Genomic DNA, 23,055 nt, shown 5'->3' on the forward strand with positions numbered 1-23,055 from the left:
GTGAACTTGAACAATAATTTCCACAAAAATAGCCGTATTCAGGTCATTCTTTCAAACCTCAAGGACCACAACAAAAGGGTGATTGACTGCAAGGTGGTTTTGCTTTGGACAAGGTAGGAGAGAGAGGGCAGTAGTAACAGATGATGTTCATAAGGATTAGAAATAAATGAGAATGTTACTCCTATGGAAACAGCAGTGCAAGGAAAAATATATTGGTCAATTCAAAGAAGTCCACAAAATCTGTTTGTTGAGCTAACATGACTTTAAAACATCTTTCTGTGAACGCATTCAGCAAAGATTGGCATCTTCAGGAGAATTACAGGAAGGGTTAGTGAGTTTGCTTTGGAGCATGTGATACTGATGTCACTGGGCAGGCTGGGGATAATTCCAGAGGATGTGTGCGCTTCCCTAAGGGCACAGCAAATTATTATTTCCAGATGGAAAGACATGCTTCAGAAAACAGTTTCTGGACGTAACCGTTGATGAGCCAGGTAGGAAATAAATGCTGAAATGAGATAACTGTTAGGGTCTTGGGTAGATAGGAGCTGCCTGCAGTCTGGATGACAAAGCACAGCACAGAGGCAGATGGAAGCAATCCAGTGTAAATGATTAATTTACTGAGTGCAATGACCAGTCTTCTGCTGAGAAATTTTTGATAATTTTAGGAAGTAATCCTTTTGCATTGCTATTGCTTTTGGCACTTTCCTTCTCATCTCTGTCAGCCCTTTTGCATCAGATCACGTGGTGCAGCATCTGCTGTGTGTGCTAGGGAAGGTGTTTGAGGAGGAAAAGCAGTCCAGGCAACTGGAAGAGAACAGTCAGGGAGAGCTGTAACCCTGGAAAATGTCAGGGCAATGGACAATCTGCAGTGAGGCTTGTTATAGGGCAGCTGAACGGTGATAAAGAATAGCAAGGCAACTGGATTTTTTTACCTTTGCATGGAAAACTACAAGTCCTTTACAAGTAGCTAGGGATCAGGACTTAACAAAATAAGCTCCTCAAGCACATTTTACAAGAAGAAACTACAAATATGCTGTTTGTGACCTTGTTGCCTAACTGTTTCTCTTCTTTACTGTGTTGATTATCTTAGAAACACCTTAATGTGTCAGACATGGAGAAGATGTGTGTTACTGAAGTTTAGTTTGTCCTACATACAGCAGCATGGATACACAGAAAGAGGTCAAGTAATGTACTGACTTTCATCCACTGTCTTGTCCAGTTCATTTACAGTTTGGATACAGTTGTAGTGACTGCCAAGCCACATTTCTCCAGTATTATACAAGTCCATTTTCAAACAGAAGAGCTTGGAAATACCTTGGAAAAGCTGCCACTATATTTCCTGCTTCAGAAAGACAAAACCACATCTCCAGGTAAATTGTATGAACTCTTCTGCTCTTCATGGAATCACAGAATAGTTAGGGTTGGAAGGGACCTGAAAGATCACCTAGTCTCAATCTCCCTACCATGGGCAGAGACACCTTCCACAGACCAGGCTGCCCAAAGCCCCATCCAACCTGGCCTTGAATACTTCCAGGGATGGGGCATCCACAACTTCTCTGGGCAATCCATGCCAGTGGCTCACCACCCTCACAGTAATTTTCTCCCTAGTATCTCATCTGAATCTATTCTCTTTCAGCTCAAAGTCATCAACCTTTGTCCTATCACTGCAGTCCTTGTAAAAAGTCCCTCTCTGCTGTCTTGCAGGTCGCCTTTAGGTAGGCTGTTTGTTTCTCCTTAGAAAAGACAAGTTCCCTGGGCAGAATGCTCATGGTAGCAGGCAGCAGGTGAGCCCTAAATGCAGGCAGAGCTGGAGCATTGCTATGACAAAATGCTTCTTCACGGAAAGGGAGACATAAGCCTCATCCAGAGAATATATTTAACCTTTGAAATTCAAACTCCACTCCAGCTAGTGATTATCATCTGTCCTACTGATATTCATATGGTAGGATCTAGCAGAACAAGACCTGGCTAGACTTTTTAATCGGTGTTACAGTGCAGCCATTTTCCTAGAACAGCCACAGTCCAGCAGAACAGTTTCACTTCCAACCCTCCAGCAATGTCAGGTGAGCAGACCTGAACAATCCCACATATTTTCTTAACATTTCCCTTACGAATTAGGTGAAATTACCAACCATTAAAATTGCCACTTGCAAACTCATAAGTGAAAATTCAGCAGTACAATGTGCAGTGATGGTAGCCAAAAGAGGACTGAGTAGGTATTGTCTGCCATAGATTGTTAAGTGGAATTTTGCAAACTCTTTAAATTTTAATGAAACTCGTAAATCTAATCCAGGTACACATTGATGTACTGGCATTTCAGCTGACCCTAAAAAACTCCAATTGTTCTTTTCTCCCCTCTTTTCAAAAGAAGAAGATAATTACGAAAAGTACAAGGATTGTGAACTGCAATTTTAATGAAAGTTTTCCTACTTGCCATAGAGACAGCATTATTAAATACCCTCTTTATTAGGATGCGTATGTTGCTCACTGAAGAGCCCGACCTGACATGCCTGCAGTCACACCACCATGACCACTCCCTCTGGTTCTGAATTGGTGCCATCCAACCGCTCCCTCTGGCTCGGAACCAGGATGTGGTGGTGCATTCCCTCTTTAATGTTTACTTGACTGGTAGGAACCCCTTCTCTTCAGGGGACTCCCCTCTCCCACCCCCATCAATGACATGAAGTGGTGCAGAATAACCTCTGGATTCTGGCCATGCCCCTTCCTGGCTACTGCAAAAATTCCCCCTGTCCTGGCTGGAACCAGGACATGTTTATAATCACATGCTTTTGCCAAAATATTTGTTCTGTGCTGCCATATACCTCAGGTGTCAGAGTTAAAAGCCTCCCCTAATCCTGCACAAACCAGGGCTGGAATTCTCCAAATGTGCCCACAATATGTGGGTCACTGCTGGTGTTGCTGTGGACCTCACCTCTAAAATGCCTACCCAAGGACAGGGGTGAAGAGAATACATTAGCCTGTTCTTGCCAAGGAACACCAAAAACCTCGTTCGTGATCAGACAAGAAGCACTTAGCTTAGACATTTGCTTAATTTCAGCACTGATCTAAGCCTCCTATGGAATTATTAAAATATGACATCCCAGAAAAGAGAGTGAAGACTTCAGAAAAGGCATTCGTGAGGCATTTGGAAGAAAACAACGGAGTGTTTACTTGGTGGGGCCAACAAATCCTCTGCTTTTAAAATGTGTCCTCATAAGCTTTTCTGTCAGGGCAGGTATTGGGGATTTTGCTGTTTCCTTGCTCACACTGTTGTGTTGGGCAGGACTTGTTTCTGTCTGGTATTTTTTCTCAGGTTGGCAGCTGATCTTTTAAACAGGACTGTGATATGAATGGCTTTTAGTATTGTTTGCATTGAGATAAATCAGTAAAATATGTTTGTATGTTACATAACACCTCACTTGTGAACTTTGGTAAATCAACACCATTTACTTCAGTTGTGTTTTCTATTTCCGCTTCTTAATCACATCTGAGCACAGGACATTTCTGCAGCACAGCTCTCTCCCCAGACGACTGCTGCAGCCCACAGCAGTGCACACACGCTCCTTCCATCATGCTCCTTCTGGCTCCAGCCAAAACCCATACCTGCCCTTCCATGAGGAACGACCTTTAACATAACAGAGCTGTCCAGACACTGAGGCTGTCCTGCTACTGCAGCATGAGAATGCTCTGTGTAAGCAAGTGAGATGAACATGCCAAAAGGGATGCAAGTGTAGTCACTTTTTTTTCCCATGGTAGGTAATGCTGACCTCTGAAATGGCAAACAGGGGGAAACACAGTTCACAGAACTTATTTTTCTAGGCTGACCATACTGCAGCTCTTCCAGCAGTCCAGGTCAAATAGTGCATATTTCCTCACTCCTCTTGCCCCAGAGCTAGTAAATAATTCCAACCAGGGGGGAAGGAAGCATGTTCTGGATTTGTCTCCATTATCTGCATGGATGTGAACACAGTATTTTCCACAGAGATGCTCTATTAACTAGCTCCTGACATTAGAGGACTCATTATGTTACAGAGCCTAGTGACTTTTATCTCCTCTATTTATATATTTAAATTTATTTCTTTTTTACTTCATCTTACTCGTTACTGTGACAGATCATAATGAATTTCAATATTACAAAGATTTGTTATTCATATATACATCTACCCAAAAAAGTACAAAATTACTTTATTTCTCCAAAAGTTCTCATTCTGCCTCAGGGTCACCATGAACAGGTAATATCTTTGGCACCATGAGAGAGAACTCTCTCCCTGGTGTGGGGCCAGGGCAGATGCCCATCTCCTTGGCCGTGCTGCCACAGGTGGGCCCAGCACGTGGACAACACATGACCATCGCATGACAAGTGCGTTCCTGGGTGATTTTCGCCCAATTCTCTTTCTCATTACCACTTTCCATTCTTTTGGCGCTTCCCAGTAATACACAATGGAAACAGCTCCCCACTCTGAGGATCTTACTGGGCCTCAACCTCCATGAGTAACATCCAGCCTGATCCTTAGGGATCCTAGAACAGTCCACAGATCCTCAAGGTGCCTAAGAGCTGTAAACTGGTTTGACAGTTCTTATTCTGCCTGGAGGTCACCACGAGCAGGGAGCAATTTTGGTACCATGAAAGGGAACCATCTCCCTGGTGCAGGACCACCACAGACGCCTGTCCACTTGGCACTGCTGCAGCAGGTGGCCTGAGAGAGGGAATGGGCAAAAATCACCCACTGCTAAGGAAAGCAGTGGATACAGTGTATGTTGAAGTTACTTCCCTTTTTTATTTTCAAAACTGAGAATCAAAATCTACTGCTTGTAATTTCAACTCCAGTGCAGAAACAAAACAGGGAAAAGGGATTTAATTGGAGCCCACGTTAGATAATTGGGAATGTTATAAGGGCAGCAGTTCTGTAGTATCTGCCTATCACAAGAAATTGAAGAAATCACATGAGAGGGGTGTCTGAATGAATGAAAACTCCTCTTGAAACAGTCCCTGAGAAAAACTGTGAGGGAGAGCAACTATATTTATTTTGGCAAACCTGAGATCAGAATTTGTTTTTCTTTTGAGTGTTTTATTCCCCTCACAGACCCTGATGCTGGAAAATAATAGAAATGAAGAAAGGAGATAGCAATTACTGTAAGTTTTGTTTGCTGCAATCTGGAAATTATAAAGTACTGCAGGTTGCTCCAGGCCATAAATCCTAACCCAAAGCCATGTGCAAAGCCTTGGAAAATTAAAATGCTGCAATTGGGTTTAACCAGCCAAAAAATCCCAGCTGCTGAGTCACTCTGACTACACAGTATATATTCTTCAACTGTTAAAGGACGTATTGCAGCACCCTGAGGAATAACCAATTATTAAAGCACATGGGTAAACTGGTTTTGCCAACACCTCAAACAATCTTTAAAATTATTCAGAGAATCATTTAGATTGTCAGAGACCCTTTACATTGTCAAGTCCAACTCTTAACCTGACACTGTAAAAACCCCTAAATCATGTCCCTAAGTACCATGTCTATTCAAAATAAAAGATCGCAGATTGAAAACCACTTTTTTTTTTTAAGAAAAGTTATTTGTTGAGTCAGTTAAACTTTGTTGAGTAAGCATTTGAAAAATACTCAGCAAAACAATGGTATCTTTTATATCAGTTTATCTTGATATGGAAAGCTTGTAACTATTACAATTATTGTCTGAAATACAATACTGAATCTCCGAGAAATGTGTGAAGTACAGTAATACCAGAAATGTGGCCTAAAGCAAGGAAAAAACCCACAAACCCACATATCCACCCCCCTCTCTTTAAATTTAATACAAATGCTTTTATTTGGAATCTCAGTTGTCAGTAAGAATTGACAGTCACCTTTAACTTCAGATGACTTCATAACCGTATCTGGCTGGTGAAGAAAAGGGCAAGCACAAGCATCAGCTTGCTGTTTAATCACTATCACACTGATATCGCCTTGGTCCATGGCAGCTGGCATGGGCCAGGGTTTGGGGGGACAGTGAGAGCAGGGTGCCCACCTCAGCTGTGGTGCGGGTGAGACTAATTCAGATCTGGCTCCTTCCAAATCTCATGACACCCCAAGCTGCTCAGCACATTCAGTCCCTAGGATTGCCCTGTGAACCTTCTGTGAGCATGCACTGCTCATCCCCCTGGGTGCATTGATCAAGGTCTATACTGGATGCAACAGCCAGGCTGCAACACACAGTCCCTGCTCCATCAGCACAGGCACAGCCAATGTTAATCCTCTGCACAGCTTTACATGTCTTCCCATAAAAAAAAATAAATTTAAACCCTCTGTAAGTAGCACTAATTAGAGACTTGTGCATTTACAAGGGCATAGTAGTGTCCTTCCTTTGCTAGTAACTGGCTGTGGGTACCCTGCTCAACCACCCTGCCGTTCTGGATCACCACGATGATGTCTGCTGTCTGCACAGTTGACAGGCGATGAGCAATGACGATGCAGGTTCGACCTTGGCGGGCATTATCCAGAGCTTTCTGGACAATCTGCATACAGATATCATGAGAATGCTGTTAGCATCTGGAAAGTCTTAACTTGTCATGGGAACTACATTTGATTCTCACTCTGTGTTATCACTTGAATGTATCTCCCACAGATACACAAGTCAGCGCATACAGGAGACCCTAACTCAACAGGGTTTCTCACTAGGGCCAGTGAGCCTGATCAAACAAGCATGAGACACAGAGAAGTGGGTTCTCGGTCATCTAGCATCACCTGGAACACAAATTCAATATTTACCATCAAATACAGCTAATAGGAAGACAACTGAGGAGAATCAGCTCCACATGGTGTTTTTTCTACTTTATTTAGTAGATGTGCACAACTTCCTAGTGTAGTTCACAACTTTCAGGTGGAAAAGCTACCATGACACATCTACCCTGTTATTTCACAGTTGAGCATTTGTAACATGTTTGCATTAATTTCATTCTACAGAAATCAGCTAGCCATGTGCACAGACAAACATTTTACAAAATAATCATTACTCACCTTTTCACTTTCTGTGTCAAGAGCAGAGGTAGCTTCATCCAGAAGCAGAACAGCAGGATTACGAACCAGAGCACGAGCAATTGCTATTCTTTGTTTCTGACCTCCAGAAAGCTGTGTTCCTTTATCACCCACCCGGGTATTATATTTCTGTATGTTGAAAAATAGAAAAGATCACCTGTGAATACTCTTACAGAAGGAAGATTAGAAAAGTAAAATTTTATGCTTGGCTATAAGTTATTAGTTATTTCCATCTTGAAAGAAAGGGTTAGTGCAAGTGGTTTTAGTAAAGCTAGGACTTTATAAACATCTCTAGTATGAGCAGTTATATATACAGCCACACATTTATACACAGTCTGAAAATTTATTCCTCCAAAAGCTGGCATATATCTTGAATGGTACTAGCAGTGATACAGTACTGAGGTGTCCACAGAGCATATTATAATAAGAGTAACTGGAGATTTAATGCTTACTATATACATGAAGAACTTGATCTTGCATTGCTTGTGAATAAAGAATCCTAAACATCATTAGTCACAATGAAAACAAAATATTTTTCAGCATGATTACATAATTTTCAGATACACAGAGCTACAGTGAAAACAAACTATCAAAGCATTTTTCCTTGTTAGAGCCAAATTCTTGGCAGGCATGAAGGTCAAATGTCATGTCATTCACTTCTGATTTATTGCCTCTTTGAATTTATCAAGAAATGCTCCTGTGCATGTCCCTTCAATTAGAAATAGACCACTTCATTTTACTAAATTATTTTAGAAAAATAAGATGTTTTTCTCAGAGTAACTTGACAAGTTTCTGCTGTCAAAGGAAAAATATATAAAAAAAATTATGGTGTCCCCCTCAAATATTCTGCTTTGTCTACCACTACATTCTGGAAATATAGGCTTTTTCTTTTTTTTTTTTTTGAACAAACTAAAAAGGGTTTTAAGCTTGAAAGACACTGACATTTTAAAACATAAATTCTATACTTTTTCTTATTAAGGGAAACAAAAGTGTGCATTGTTAATTTATCTATGTAAGTGAGCACTACATATATTTCTCCATATCATTCCAAAAATCTGGTTATCACACTGTGAAGAAAAAAATCACTGTCTCTTACCTCTGGCAGTTTTTCAATGAAGGCATGAATATTTGCTGCCTTAGCTGCTTCTTCAATTTCCTCCTGACTAACCACCCTACTGTTGTCTCCATAACTAATGTTTTCGGCAATGCTGCAGTCAAACAAAACGGGCTCCTGTGACACCAGACCCAGTCTGGACCTCAGCCATTGTAAATGCAGTGATCTGGTATCAAATCCATCTGCTAGCTAGAAAAAGCAACAGAAACATGATGCCAAGCTGGCTACAGAGCTCATCCACAGATACACACTGTAAACAGGAAACATGAATGGTAAGAGGAAGCCCATTACATGTTAGATTCCCAGATAAAATCAAGTCAGTTTTTTGCATGCAAAGAGGAAAAGAACCAGCAGAATAGATGAAATATTTCCTTTCATTAGTTTTTAATTTTGTGTGGTTTTTCTTCCATTTCCCAGCAGACGGAAACAACATGCAGATCACAGGCTGTTATTGCAGTCCTTCCAGCCCTACTGACCACCAGGAAGCTCACAGGAAAGCCTGCCCCTTAAGAAGCTGAACACAACAATAATATTCTCAGCTGAAGGCCTTTACCTTAATCTTACAACCTCCAAGGAGGCTTCTTTAGACTTTCTATGCCCATTAACAGGGATTGCATCAAAATGCCCATTGTCACTTTCTGATGGTGACATAGTAACATCTACATGAGATTACATTTGTGTTATCTGAAGCATGTATCTATGCCCCTAATTTGTGAATTCATATCAGCAAGAAAATTCACACACTGACAAGCAAGAGACATAAATGTTATGCCTCTGTGTGACCAGGGTGTGAGCAGCTTTGGGGAGGTAATGCAGTCTCACATGGTCATGGTCATTGCTTTCCCTGATGAGATCTGTGCCCTGAGCCTGCACACTGTGCCAACATGGGTGCTGGAGCTGCTACATGTGGGCAAATGCACAAGGTGGGCAATGACAGGGGTTCTGGGTTTGTCTACAGCTGCACTGGAGCCACAGACTCAGTAATGTACACCTCTAAAAAAGGCATCCTAACAGAGATACTGCCAGGATTGTTGAATGCCTATGAAACCTTGGAAGATAAAGAGTCCTGTAGATTTAATTGTTATTAATAGCCACACAAGTCTATTTTTACCACTTGTCCTTCCACAGGGTCATAAAATCTCTCCAAGAGCTGAATGGATGTGCTTTTTCCACAGCCGCTGCTTCCTACTAATGCGAGAGTCTGTCCTTTGTTAACCTTCACACTGAGTCCTTGCAAAACTTGAACTTCTGGCCTTGTTGGATATACAAAATGGATGTTTCTGAATTCAATGTTGCCTTCAAAATGGCTCTGAAAAGCAGGAGAGAGTTCACATGCTCATATTAGTGTTTACTAGCTTTAACTATAACACTTGGTAAGACTTGATTATTAAAGTGAGAGAACTGAGAAAGTTTGGGAGGGTTTTTTCAAAAGAGCTTTTGAAGTTCTTTTAAAATTGCATATTGAACTGAACATAGTACTAGTTATACGATGATCTGCAGATGTAAGTCACTAGATCCTTATGAAGAAAGTTTTCTGCATGTCTTGTACCTATTTTTCACTTCACCTTTGAAAAGAATATCGATAGACAAATAAACAACATTTGTATTTTTAATTTCTAACACATTTAGTTGAGGCTCTTCGATTTGTTATATAAACTATATCATTTGCTTTTCTGATATCACACTGCAGAGGTAGCACAATTTGAGTGAATGTAACACAAGGTCAAAATCAGAGATTAAGACAGCAGAGCTAAATTCTTTGGTAGGTAATTCATGGGCATGGAGGACAAGTTGTGCTTTAAAAAGATGTGATAGTTGTTAACTATCTCAGGCTGATATTTAAGGACAAGTGAAAGAAAGGGGGCACATGCTAAGGCTATTGCTTCTCCTGTTCTTTGAGGTATGAGCCAGTCCTATGTACATACTTGCAGCATCACTGGTACAATGCTCTCACAGCAAGTGATGACCTAATTTAACAGGCTCAAAGCTTTGCTTTGCTGACATCACAGGCATCACTGCTATTTGAGTCTGGTCTATACTAGAAATGCTTTCACTTAAGCTTCATTTTATTGGAGACCTTCTGCCAAGTCTTTCAATGTTTGTGCCAGAGAACCTTGTTTCAAGAAGGTATGTGAATGTGCTGAGAATTTTAAAGGCTGAAAATCCTGTATATAAGCTTAAAGTTATAGAAACTGGATTATGGCTTCCTAAGTAGAGGCTACCATCTAAAACCTACCTGGGAAGTTAATTTTAAACTTAGATGAACCTGGATGTGCAAATATAAATCTTCCAGAACATGTAAATTGAAAGCATTTCATGCAGAAATTTAACAAGTGCTGAGGTCAGCCTCCCTAATGACAATTTTGGTTTGAAGGTGAGGCTTTTTGGGGATTTTTTGAGTATGCTTTGGTTTTTTTACTTGTCATTATTGTTGGTTTTTCTTTGTTGTGTCATTCCCTACCCAACTTTATAGCAAAACAAATTATTCATTAAGTTCACTTTGACTTCACAAGAGCACATTTTTACTTGTAAGAGTTTTCACCATTTGAATAGGGTGGATTCTGGCAAAACTGTTCTGTCTCTAAAGGAACTAGTCTCTCATTTACAAAGTAGAATAATGCATTTGTATTTTATTTCTCCTTTAAACTCTTACAAAGACAACACAACTTTTATTGGAATTGACATTTATCAGTGTTTTCCTGAAACCATTTAAGATGTCAGTCGGTAGAATGAAAAGTATTTTTTTGCTTATTTAGAGAAAAACTACCTTATAGGCTACACACTTTTTTACTGAAACTCAGAAATAATGAGTAAGTACCACTATCTTATATAACATCTGTCTTTTCATAGAATCACAGAACAGACTGGGTTGGAAGGGACCTTAAAAATCACCTACTTCCAATCCCCCTGCCATGGACATGGACACCTTTCACAAGAACAGTTTACTCAGCCTGGCCTTGAACATCTCCAGGGATAGGGCATCTACAACTTCTCTGGGCAACCTGTTCCAGTGCCTCACCACCCTCACAGTAAGAATTTTTTCCTAATATCTAATTTAAACCTCCTCTCTCTCAGTTTGAAGCCATTATCCCTTGTCCTTTCACTCTTGTAAAAAATCTCTTCCCATCTTTCTTGTAGGCTCCTTTCAGGTACTAGAAGGTCACTATTAGGTCACCCTAACTTTGTCACCCTTTGTGACACCCTAAAAACTATGAAGCTATGAATACAGTTGTAGAAAATAAAACATTAATTTAGTTTGTTACAACATCTTTTCTGAAAAAAAGACTCCCCCAAAACACCTCCCCCACCAAATCAAAAAAAATCCCCAAATCCCCCAAAGCCCCAAGCCAAAATACCCCCAATGCTTACCAATTTTTCACCTTCTTCACTGTAACTGTCAATTACAGGTTTTCTGTCCAAAAGTTGAAAGATTTTGTTGGCTGACATTTTAGCTTTGCCATAGTCTGGTGCCAGAGAAGCAGACTGACCAACATTCATAGCTGCAAACAGGACAGAAGAAAAGACTCTAAAAGGCAAAAGAAAAAGTGCAATTAATTTCAGGGAGAACAATGTATTCACTTCCTCATGTGTAAAACAAATGTTCAGGATAAAGTTTTTAGCATCTTTAGGTTATGACATTTCTGGAGTTCCTCACCCCCCAGAATGTCATCCAGTATTAGGTAGTTCTATTTGTTCCCACAGCTACTTTATAGATGAACAGTGGTATCATGTCACTTCTCTATGTAATGCCCTCTGCCTCAAAGGAACATCAAAGGCCAAAGGCTTCACCAGAGTAGGTATGCTGAGCTTGCTGCTCACTCTTACTGTTTCACTGCCCAAATATTCACCTTTCCCCAAAACAGCCTTTATGCACAAAGAACACTCTCAACCAGACTGAATTTCTGAATCTCTATGCCCTCTTACCTCTGTGATTTGATAAAATAATTTGCATGCATTGAAATCACTATCCCATGTACTGATTTTGGGTTTTTTACATTTCATAAAGTATACTCACATAAATACATTTTCAAAGTTGGTCAGACAATTAGCAATGAGCCATGCTCCAAATCTGAAGACTGCAGCATTAATAAAGTACTCTGCGCTTTGAGCTACTCCATAGTTAAATCCATAGAAAGGGGCTTTTTTCAGAGAATCTCTGATAAAGAAAGACAGTTTCCATAAATAACTCATAAAAGAGAAACAGCAGACACTGGGGGATACCCAGACTTCTAGATTAAAGTTTTCAAGCTATACAGCTCACCCCCTGAAAACACAACAAATCAGCCCAGAACACATATGCGTGTTCACACATATGTGACATAGAACTGCCCTTCATGACGCAAAGCAATGAGATCCTTGATCCTCAGCTTTGTTAATCTGAATCCCCTCCCTTTGTTTTTATAGCAGGGCAGGTCGCTAAAACAGTTAAAATAAAATAAATTAATAACTACCCCATATGACCCATTTTATTAAGGAAACAAGCAGGCTCCAGCTCAGCCTAAGAGCCACCTGCAGACTTCTGCCAGGTCATCCCATCTGAGCAGAAAGACCTCTCATCCTGATTCAGAGAGGGGCCATATTGCTGGGTGTCCCCACAGGGATTCAGACTAAGCCACTATTTTTCAATCCATCCCTCTGGAGAAGATTCATTTTGTGTAACTAGTTGAACACGCACTGAATCAGAGTCTGGAGCACTCTCTGTCCTCATTGTTTAGGATGCTCTCTGAGGAAGAGGAAATCTTTCTAGTCTGAGCTGTAAATCAGAGACCTGTGACAGTTCAGCCTACCATCCTAGCCAAATCTGGGCTATTACCAGTTCACCAGACATTGAATTTTAACACCATTTTGGCTCAGAACAGATTGAAATACATTTTTTCAATACCTTTCTTTACATTAGTTATTTGGAGGAGTAAAGAAACAAGTGGATTTTGGGCTATTTTGTTTAAGTAAAATGGAGCTAGAAAAATCTTACATCCCTGGTGATTCAATTCATTTCAGTGAAGACAAGTCAGTGGGATGTAGCAGGTCGAACTAGGGAAACATATGAAGTTCATTTCAAGGTTTCAAAGTCATATGAGGGGAATAAAACTGATATGTATTATAAAGTGTGTGGTGGAAATGTCAGTTCCTGACTTAAGTAGTATCAATGTATCCATTTCAATATACTGAAATGGAGTGACCACATGTCCTATATTGTAGGCATACACATGCAAACACAATATTCTGTAACATATATTCAGTGTAAAATGTATTAAGAAAGAATCATTAAACAAAAAAGAGTCTCACCTATATGGACCATTCAAACTAGTAACATATTTTTCATAAAATGCTTCTTCCCTGGTCAGTGAAGCTACAGTTCTTATGTTTTCAACCGATTCTGTTGAAATCTAAATGGGGAGATAAAACAAATATGACGTAATCCCTTACAACTGCAATTTACAACATATCTCCTAAACACTTCATATCTTCTCTAGCATTTATTATTTTAGATCAGAATGTGCTTGCTTAAGGGAGGAGGCTGATGTCTACTTCCAGGTGAAGGAAAGCCCCAAGCAATGAAATTATTCCCTCCAGAGCTGTGAGACATGGTGGGGGTTGAAGCCAACAATATATTTGAGTTCAGAACCTTGGACCAGCATGCAGGAAGCATTCAGCAGCATCTGCTCTAACTCATGGGTTGTAGCCCTGATGAATCAAACCCAATTTAATAAAATAAGAACCAACATCAGTCATCTGGTTACAGGTTACTCTTTTGTATGGACTACTTCTGTCTTCTGGAAAAGCTCTATCAGGTGAATGAAGACAGTACTCTGAAACTCTTGAGTGCATTAATGGTTTGCCTCTATGATAGAATAAAAAGGTACCAAATTTGCAATGCTTCTGGTTGCAGCAGAGCAGTGCAGAGCTACACTGCTCACCCCAGGCACGAGGTACACCAGTGCTGGGGATTCTACTGCTACAGCTGTCACTACCCAGAAATCCACTGTAGAGGCTTTAAAATGCATTTCTATTGCCTAATTTACAGATGGTTAGTGTTATCTATGTTTTGCTTTTCTTGAGGATGTATAAGCATTCCCCTCGACCCCCACCCTGCCCTGTCCCCTCTTTCCCCTTCATTTATCTTGGACAATTGAGTCAGCTATAATATAACTACAATATTGTCCTTAAAAGTGATCTCACACCATAACCCTGTAGTTAAAATTGAAGAACTTACTCTTCCGGCCTCTTCCAAAGCTTTTTGATCTTTTGCGGCATGACCAGACATGGACTTAGCACTCACAGCATTTGTAACAATAATGTAAGGAATGCAGGCCAGGATAAGCAAAGTTAGCTGCCAGCCATAAACAAATGCAATAGTGATGGCAGTCACAAGGGTAAAAACAGCCATAGTCATCAGTGCAAGTCGGCTTCCGGTTGCCTAAGAAAACCCCAGAAACCCCCCAAATATTTGTCATTAGATTTTTCCTTTTGTTACTTATATCACCACTTCAAATTGGTTTATAGCAAAGGCCAAAGGTTCCACTGGAAAACGAAACTGTGTGGTAGCGTGCATGGACATTATGCACCTACTTATGTAAGCATTCCTAGACAATCTTCATACCTGCCAGCATTCAGGCCTTCAAGGGATGTTAAAGTAGTTTAGAGAGTTGGTCATGACAGTAGTTTAATGAATTATGTATCTGGGACTTCATGTACTACGCAAGGCACGGGACACTGTGACCACTGTCACAGTAAGGCAAGTTGGTGGCTGGGTCTCCAGCATTAGGCAACAGGGGTTTGATTCTAACAACAGCCATCCATTGACCCACCACACTAATAGTGGTGGAAAATACTCATCCTCATGTTCTGAGGATGCTGCACTTTAGGTTGGGTTCTCAGAGAAAAAGAAATAAATCTGAATTTGGCCACTGCAGAAATGCTTTATCTCTGTGGGATAATGAGTAGGAAAGATTAACTACTACTGAAGAACTCCCATCTCCTCCCAGCCCATGTAACCTTTCATCAAAAACTTTTTAAGATGAGAGATGATTAGCATCCAGCATCTGGGTGGGCTCTGATTTGCAGAAAAAAGTTCTGCAAACAGCCCTATAGAAATAGTTCATCTTCCAAAATTTGGCATGACGGAAAAAAAACAAAAATCCTTGGGTGGGAAGAAAAAGGAATCCTTGCTTTTGCCAAAGACTTTCCTGCCCTGAAAAGGTTTTTCTTGTTCAATAAAATTTAAAATAGTAATAACTAAACTAATGCCAGGGTGAATTGTTGCCATATGTTCTAGGAGTTGCACATAAAGATGGATTTGGAAACTTCAGCCAGTGCAGCATGAGGCATGGTACTGACTTACTGACACTCTGTAGCACTCCAGAGAAAACAACAGCTGTACATGCCCTTTGGTGCTTTCTGTAGTTGGGGACCATGTGCACCCCTCCTTTCAACTGCCCTGACAGGGTGATATAGTTCAGTGCCACTGAAAAAACCAAACTTTTAAAAGATGAAAATTACTAAATTTTGTCAAAGACTCTTTTCTCACTGCAAGCCCATAATGAAGGATGACAAGAGAGAAACAAAAGTCTCTGGAGACTGAAAAATGTAGGGATTAAAGGATTTTTTTAAGGTACAAATTTTAAGGGAAAAAAAATAAAAAAAGACATCTTAAAATAAACTAGTAAACTTTACCCCTCAAGTCCTGCAGTGATTTCCACTATCCTGTCCCCACCCCCAAAAGAGAAGGGAATACACAGAGATGTTTGGCAGATTGTCAGGCTCTGCTGATGAGGTGAGCAGTTGGAGGAATTGTACAGAATTTGCCATATTCTCCTACCAGTGTCCAGCTCTCCCATATCAGTGCCTTTAGTCATTCGCTTCCTTGACCATCGCCCTTCCCTGGTGTTCTTTGTTCATGCCAGGGTATTTCTTACTGTTTGGTCTGTTTTTTGTGAAGCACATTTTGTGGGGATGGGAAGAAGAATTCTCTTCATTGAGGTCAGTAAGGGTTTGCATCGTCTGCAGGTGCAAACCTCTTTATGGCACTCAGGTGACACCCATCATAAAGTGTAAAAACCTGGGGTCCAATGACTGTGGCCCAAGCACATATGCAGATTTCATTTTGCATGGTGAAATGGTCTACAGTTATTACATACTTAGCTTAAAGGCTTGCGGGGGGGACATGAAAGGTACATGAACATCTACTGGATTTTTGATAGTTCTTATAAATGATCAGCTGGGAAATCCCTTCCAATATGTTTGCAGCACACAGTGTAAATCCATCTGCCAGTCTATAGGGTAGATTTACTACCTTGTGTTCTGAAATAATCCTGTGTCCCTTGCCAATCACAATTAATATTTCTAAGGAAAAAAATACCTTAAAAAAGAATCAACATACCCCTTTGACTTGGGAAGCATCTGTAGCAAGACGAGTTAGCAGAACACCAACAGCATTTTTCTGATCATCATACCATCCAATATCCTGTAAGAAAAGACACTTAGTTTTGTTTCAAAAATTACATGAAAGTACAAGTCATGATGACTAACTGAATATTCTTTCTCTGTAGTCAGCATTTCCAAGTGAACTAAAAGAAAAAGCTTAGAAAGTATTATTCTTTTGAGAACATCTAATTGTTCACAATCGAAGTGTTATTGGTTGTGATGTTTTTTTCCAGTGTGCCCATTTAGAAACTTTTATTATAAATCCCTTTTACTCAGACATTCCTTGGGCCTGAAGACGTTAACTATTCTCTTCTTATGAATTATCTATTCCATCAACTATAGAATCATAGAATATCCTGAGTTGGAAGGGACCCAAAAGGATTTGTACATACTGAAAGAAAATGAGACCCTTTTACCTCCAAAGGCTACAGCAGGTGGTTTTTTCCTCCCCAATTTATTGTCTTCTAGTCCCTTTCAGATTTTTCTACGAACACACAGGTTCTTGTCCCCAGTAGGTGTGTGGAGTGCCAGGTTACATATTCACATGATTATTACAGAATGAGAATTCTGTGATTCTCAAATAGCAAAACTGCACAATTTAACAGGAAGGGTTTAACATAAATAACTTCATTCTTCTCATGGGTAATAGGGAAATTTGATTTTTTTTCCAGTAGAAATTAACAGATTTTTTATTTGCTATAGATTGCATTATGTAGATCTAAATATAAATAATTAAATGGATTAGACTTACATCTATATATTATATACTTGTATCACGACCACCCAAGCAAAGGGAAGTTAAACTTTTTTGGTCATCCTTGCACACACAGACAGCTGCATACTGTGTGCATATTAGCATGCCAGAAATATGCATGTTTGCAATGACACTCCTTCAAAATTAAACTACTTGCAGTAGCAGCATTGAGCCGAATTGCACATGGATTAGGACATTTCCAGGAGAGTCGTACTTTTTCCCAAGCTAGTGGTAGAAGAGACATGCTTTTGTTTTCTTTTCTCCAGACTACACGTGGACCTTATAACAGTCTTCAAAGGACACCTAGTTCTCTTTATACCCTAGCTGCATAATTCATACCTGCTGAAGTAATGCTTTGAAGGATAAAGAGCGCAGTCTCATTGTTAGCATTTCTCCAGACTTCCCAAACATGAATCCCTGGGGGAGCAAAGAGTAATATTTTTTCATCTGGTGCAGTAACTCTGTTAATAAATCTGCACAACAAAAGCAATTACACCAAAAAGCCTCCTACAACCTTCTGTGAATATACATTTGTCCTAGGAAAAGTATCCTTCGCATTCCTGGAACATAAAACTCTGTTTTCCCACAGAAAGAGAGTAACATGTCAAGGAAGGCAGGAGCTTCATTGTAATACCTTATTCCTATGCCCCACCAGCACTACAAGATAAATCAACCTAATCCAGTCATTGACCTCCCTACTCTTGACTGCAACCAGAGACATTCTCTCACAGAAGTCATACCATGGATTTTATGATATGGACATCAATGGGTACAAAGTATTTCCTGAAATCTGTAAAGGAGTCGTAAGAGGACAGCAAATGGAGTTTACTTGATGGTATGGAAAGCACTGCCTGGTATGGAAAGAGTCTATTTTATACTTACTTTGGCAAGAACCTATAGACTGGCAGTGAGAAACGTCAGTATTAACTTTGACTTTTAAGGGCAGATCCTCAACTTTGATTTCAATCATGCTGAATTCACATTGCCTTCAGTGGCTTATTTAAACCAACAGCAAATACAGATGTATATCTTTAAGTAAACATAACCATAAACACCACATATCTCAGAGAGAACTGGCACTTCTGTATATTTTTTAAGCTCTGATTGCCTTTTTGCTTCTCAGACTGCATTGACATGAGTTATATCTGCAGCCTCATGGGGAATTAAGAACTTTTAACATTTCGGTGTAGTGACACTTACTTGGATTATATATGCTGCTAAGATAATCACTCCAAGTAAAAGAAACATCAAAGAAAGGACCAAAGTATTTTTACTCCTCTTTACTGGATCTCTTTCTTGAAAAGCCTATGCAAGAAAAATAAAAACAAACCACAAAAATGAGTACATAGACGAGTGTCAGTTACATAAACCAGCCTTCATCTCAAGAAGCTTGTCTACTTTTATTTCTCTCAGAAACTATTCTGGCTCTCAAAATCAGTTTGCAGTCAACTTTCTGTTTAAGGACCAGGACAGAGTCCAGATTTCCATTTAACCTACATCACACTAATTTGTTACCTCAGCTCCATCAATGTTCCTCCTCTCCTGTGCTAGTCAGATGCAGTTCCACCACGCTGTGCCTCTAGAGGAACCCTTTAACATTTTGCAATGGATTCATTTATACAAGTTAAGCCCATCCAGAGACTTACAGAGGAAGAACTGGCTGAGTGGTTGAGCATGAGGGAAGCTCAGGATTGCAACATCCATTTGCCAAAAAAACCAAAAACCAAAGAAAAACAAACAAACCCCAAACCTGAAACACCCTAAAACTCCCCCAAAGAACCTGAAAAAACAACAGCCAAAAATCTTACCCCAATGATTTTTCCAAATATAACAGCAAATGCAGGATGGACCCCACCTATGATAGCAGCAGCAATCACTCCCAGCAGTACATAGAGCCACTCAGGTTTGTTCAGAGCCAGGATTCTTAAGTAAGGCACATCAGGGAGATTTTCTTCCTAAAAGAAGAAAAGAATCAGTAAAAGACTTCAGGTTTTCCTTGGAAAGTTGCAGAACATAAAATTCCCCAGAAACTGGGTGCTTTCCTAACCTAATGGTTTTGAGCAGTGAACTGTCTTGGGAAGCAGCTGAAAGCCCTCTTTGTGCACTTAGACCAAGCAAACATGCTGGAGATCTGCTGCTTTGCTGTTTCATATCCTAGAATGTCAACTGCACTGTAAAAATTTGGAGGCAAAAAACTTAACAGAAGGCTAAGTCGTGAGGGGAGAAGGGCCAGGATAGTTAATTGAAAGTCAAATAGGACTGGTCATCATGAATGGCAACTAGCACTGCAATCATTATAAAGAACTAGAAGTCTCACTGTTCAGAAGAGATCTCTCCAGTTCAGCTAAATGTTAGTGGGTTGGCAGTGGTACAATTCGGTAGAGAGGTCATTTTTCTTTTTTGCAAACTATAGCCTATGCATCATTACCAAAAGCATGAAAGAGGCATATGTAAGAGTCAGCCTGTATTTGCTTTGAAAGTACAAAAAATGTCCTGTCCTGCTTTACAAATTTATTCAAGTGCCTATGCCTGCACAGGGGGAATTCTGGAAAAGTAAAAAGTGAAAACATCAGAAAGGAGACAAAATATTAGTCAGGATTACAAGCAAGTTGCTCTTGCTTCCTGGTTATTTTATCTCGTGTTTCAGATGCTGAATGAGGGTGGTTAACCCTCAACTATAAAAGTGGGTTGATCTTTTTGAAATAATTACAATGGCTGGATGCTTGACTTCTTAATTTTTTCTGAATGTGATAAATATTGAAGTCTTGAGCATAGACACCCACTGCTTCCTCTGAGGTCTTAAGCAGTATTAATACAGAGCCAAAAAGTATCTTTTGAGGTTGCATAACATTTTATGTGATAATAGGAATGGATCCAGCTCCTTCATTCTACTTGAAATATGTATTAGCTGGAAGTTATATTTTAGTGAGAAGGAATATGTATAGATAAAGATCATACTGAAGCTTCCATAAATATTTTAAATAATCAGATGATATATTACAGATGAGATCTTATCTTCCATAGGTTTAAAAGGATTCATGGTTTTACTTTGGAATTTAGATTTTATTTCTTCACTTCAAGAGTCCTGAAATCAGGTCAAAAAACTAAAAAAACTCCAAACCCACCAAAATACAGCAAACAACTCTTCCAATGCATTTCATGAAAAAAAAAAAAAAAAGCTGTAGTTCGAGTAGTACAAAATAGAAAAAAATCAAAATCAAGTTTATTGAGCTGCTTACCATAAGTCGGATCCAGAATCTATTAGAAATCAGCTCTTATCAATGCCATGAGCAAGTTTTACTCAACTTTGACAAAACAAAATTCTGTTTCTAAAACCTGAATCTCCTGTATGTCTTTTATTTATATATGGCATTTGTCAGCTAAACTGGTTATCTGGAAAAAACCCTCTAGAACTGGAGCATACACTAAGACAGAGAGAATAACGGATCTTTTATTTAAAATGATGCTCAAAATATTAGAGTTTTGATTATTTTTTAAAGTTTGACATAAATGTAGTATGATACTCCAAAGTGCCTTTAATTTTGGTATGCACACCCCAGGGATAGCATTATTCACCAATATTTGCAACTGTGTGTACCAGGAAGCAAAGAATCCTGCAAATGAAATCTCACAACTAGTTTTAATTAGATAGAACTGAAACATCAATAATAGTGAAATAACACAGTTAATTGTATGAAGCGTGACAAATCAATAGCACAAGTTTTTTCCAGTTCCACACTAACTCAGTAGTGTTCAAAGGAAGAGTTTTGGTAAGACACAAGTGCTTGTCCCCAGATTCCTAGGATGAATACTCAGTCTGGTAGTGAAGGTTACATGGCAGCCAGCTATTTAAAAGTAGTCAAAGTTATGTGCTTTTTGGTTTTGTTGTTTTTTAGTTTTTTGTTTATGTTATCATTAAAATTCTAAACTGAAATTCCAATACCAACCTCCAGTTCCTTTTTTTCCTTCCTTTTTCCAAAGGACTTCTTAGATGTGCTCTTATATCTGCTGGACCTTCTTCGAATGCTGCCTCTGTCAGAGATCACAGATTCTTCCAAGTGATCTTGAAGAGTCAGGTCTTCCACAAGATTTATGTTTTCCTCATATTCTTCAGCCTCTGTGCCTTCACTATCTTCTGATGTGCCATCATCTTGAACATCATTGCTACAACCCTAGTGAGAATTCAGGATGTGCAATTATAAGGCATTTTGAGCAGAAAAAAAGAAAAAGTAAATTTTTTTTGCTCATGAATACTGCTGTTTTAATTGTGTGTTGCCTATAGGATACATTATTTCAGTCTGCAAGAGTAGACTATTCGATTCTGATTTTTTTGTTCCTCTTTTCCTTTAACAGTCTATGGAATCCACCTGGAATCTAACACCTCTGTGGTTAAGTACATAATTATGTAGTCTGTGCCTTCAACTCACTTATGTTTTTGACATATTGGGTTATGTAAGTGTGAAACACTTATTGGTAAAACCCCCAAGAATTGCAATTCTCTGTCTGTGCCCAGATTGGAGTGACTGAGCAGCTGCCAGCTGGACAACGTGCAGGAAGTAGAGAGAGGAAATGGCTCCACCTACCATCATTTGACAGCTTTGTGAAATGGAGAAAGAAAATAAATAAATTTGCCCTTACCTGCTGCATTACAAGAGAATAGTAGACTCCTTTCTGCAACATGAGTTCACTGTGTGTTCCTTGTTCAACCACGACGCCTTTCTCAAAACCAGCAATAGTGTCAGCAGTCCTGATGGTAGACAGTCTGTGAGCGATCACAATGGTGGTACGTCCAGCCCGAGCCTTACAGAAATACAAAAAAAAATAATAAAAAAAAATCAATGTACAAATGCACAAGAAAAACAGCACAGAAATAAAATAAACTTATTTTCATGATTTGTAATATAAAATAAAAAATCAAAGTTTCAATAATAATTTTCTTTTCTAAAAGCGAAGAATTTTTCTACCTGGTTTCATGTCCCTTGTTTAACAGTCTAAGGACACCTTCATTTGACTAATTTAGGTAGAGAAAGTCACATTAATCTTTTTAGACAGGCAATACAGGTATTAAAGACTATAAGGTTATTTGGCTTTTTATGAAACTTGAACTGTTTGAGCTAAAGTGTTCATAAAGTGTTTCCACGTGTATGTAAGGATGAGGGGGAAATGCAGTAAGAATAGCTAGATCTTTCTGAAAATAAAGCTAGGATAGCAAGTATATAAAGAACGGATATTTTCTTTATATACTGCCCATGCATATTTTTGGAAGTACAACAACAGCATGATTTCTGACAAGGCTTAGCAGCAAAGTGCAGAGGAGTGGAGCACAACTGGGGTCAGAAATGGGTTTGAGCTACTCCATAAAGCACTTTCCCAGTCTTTTGAAATAAGCTAATTTGACAATAATCCTGTTGGGATTTGGTAGAAAGAGCTGCTGAAGTCCCAGTCAGGAGGTTACATGTTCCACCCCTCTCCAGCTCCCTCCTGCAGACCAGTGGCACACACAGTCCTCATGCAGCAAAGTAGCACGTGCCAGGTTGCAACTGCTGTAGAGGTCAGCTTCCCTTGTCCCTGATGCCTGGAGCAGATGGTGGCATGGAGGCAGGAGGAGATATCCAAGGGGACCTCATGCAACAAGCATGCTCTGTGGTCCAGGGGCCTGCTGGAAGTTACTTGCTACATCATATGGGCACAGGAACAGAGGCATGAAGAAGATGAAGGCAGCTGTAGTGGATGAATGC

The 23,055-nt window shown here is 39.6% G+C and overlaps 1 protein-coding gene across 3 annotated transcripts in view; it reads right to left on the reverse strand.

Moving 5' to 3' along the window:
• Nucleotides 1–5,634: 5,634 nt before the first annotated feature.
• The window catches only part of ABCB5 (ATP binding cassette subfamily B member 5), a 34,990-nt gene continuing 17,569 nt past the window's right edge, over nt 5,635–23,055 (reverse strand). For all 3 annotated transcript variants that reach the window (XM_018075647.3, XM_018075648.3, XM_018075649.3), the window contains 14 exons: nt 21,956–22,117; nt 21,265–21,489; nt 19,126–19,272; nt 18,518–18,622; nt 17,657–17,734; nt 16,520–16,603; nt 14,354–14,557; nt 13,426–13,526; nt 12,155–12,295; nt 11,509–11,665; nt 9,251–9,448; nt 8,122–8,328; nt 7,008–7,154; nt 5,635–6,505 (listed from right to left, as the gene is read on the reverse strand). In XM_018075647.3, the coding sequence (XP_017931136.2) occupies nt 6,308–6,505; nt 7,008–7,154; nt 8,122–8,328; nt 9,251–9,448; nt 11,509–11,665; nt 12,155–12,295; nt 13,426–13,526; nt 14,354–14,557; nt 16,520–16,603; nt 17,657–17,734; nt 18,518–18,622; nt 19,126–19,272; nt 21,265–21,489; nt 21,956–22,117 (2,154 nt within the window). In that variant the 3' untranslated portion in view covers nt 5,635–6,307. The remainder of the gene's footprint in view (nt 6,506–7,007; nt 7,155–8,121; nt 8,329–9,250; nt 9,449–11,508; nt 11,666–12,154; nt 12,296–13,425; nt 13,527–14,353; nt 14,558–16,519; nt 16,604–17,656; nt 17,735–18,517; nt 18,623–19,125; nt 19,273–21,264; nt 21,490–21,955; nt 22,118–23,055) is intronic.

The sequence above is a fragment of the Manacus vitellinus genome, unplaced genomic scaffold (assembly GCF_001715985.3).
Source record: "Manacus vitellinus isolate BGI_N305 unplaced genomic scaffold, ASM171598v3 scaffold_3_pilon, whole genome shotgun sequence".
NCBI lineage: Eukaryota > Metazoa > Chordata > Aves > Passeriformes > Pipridae > Manacus > Manacus vitellinus.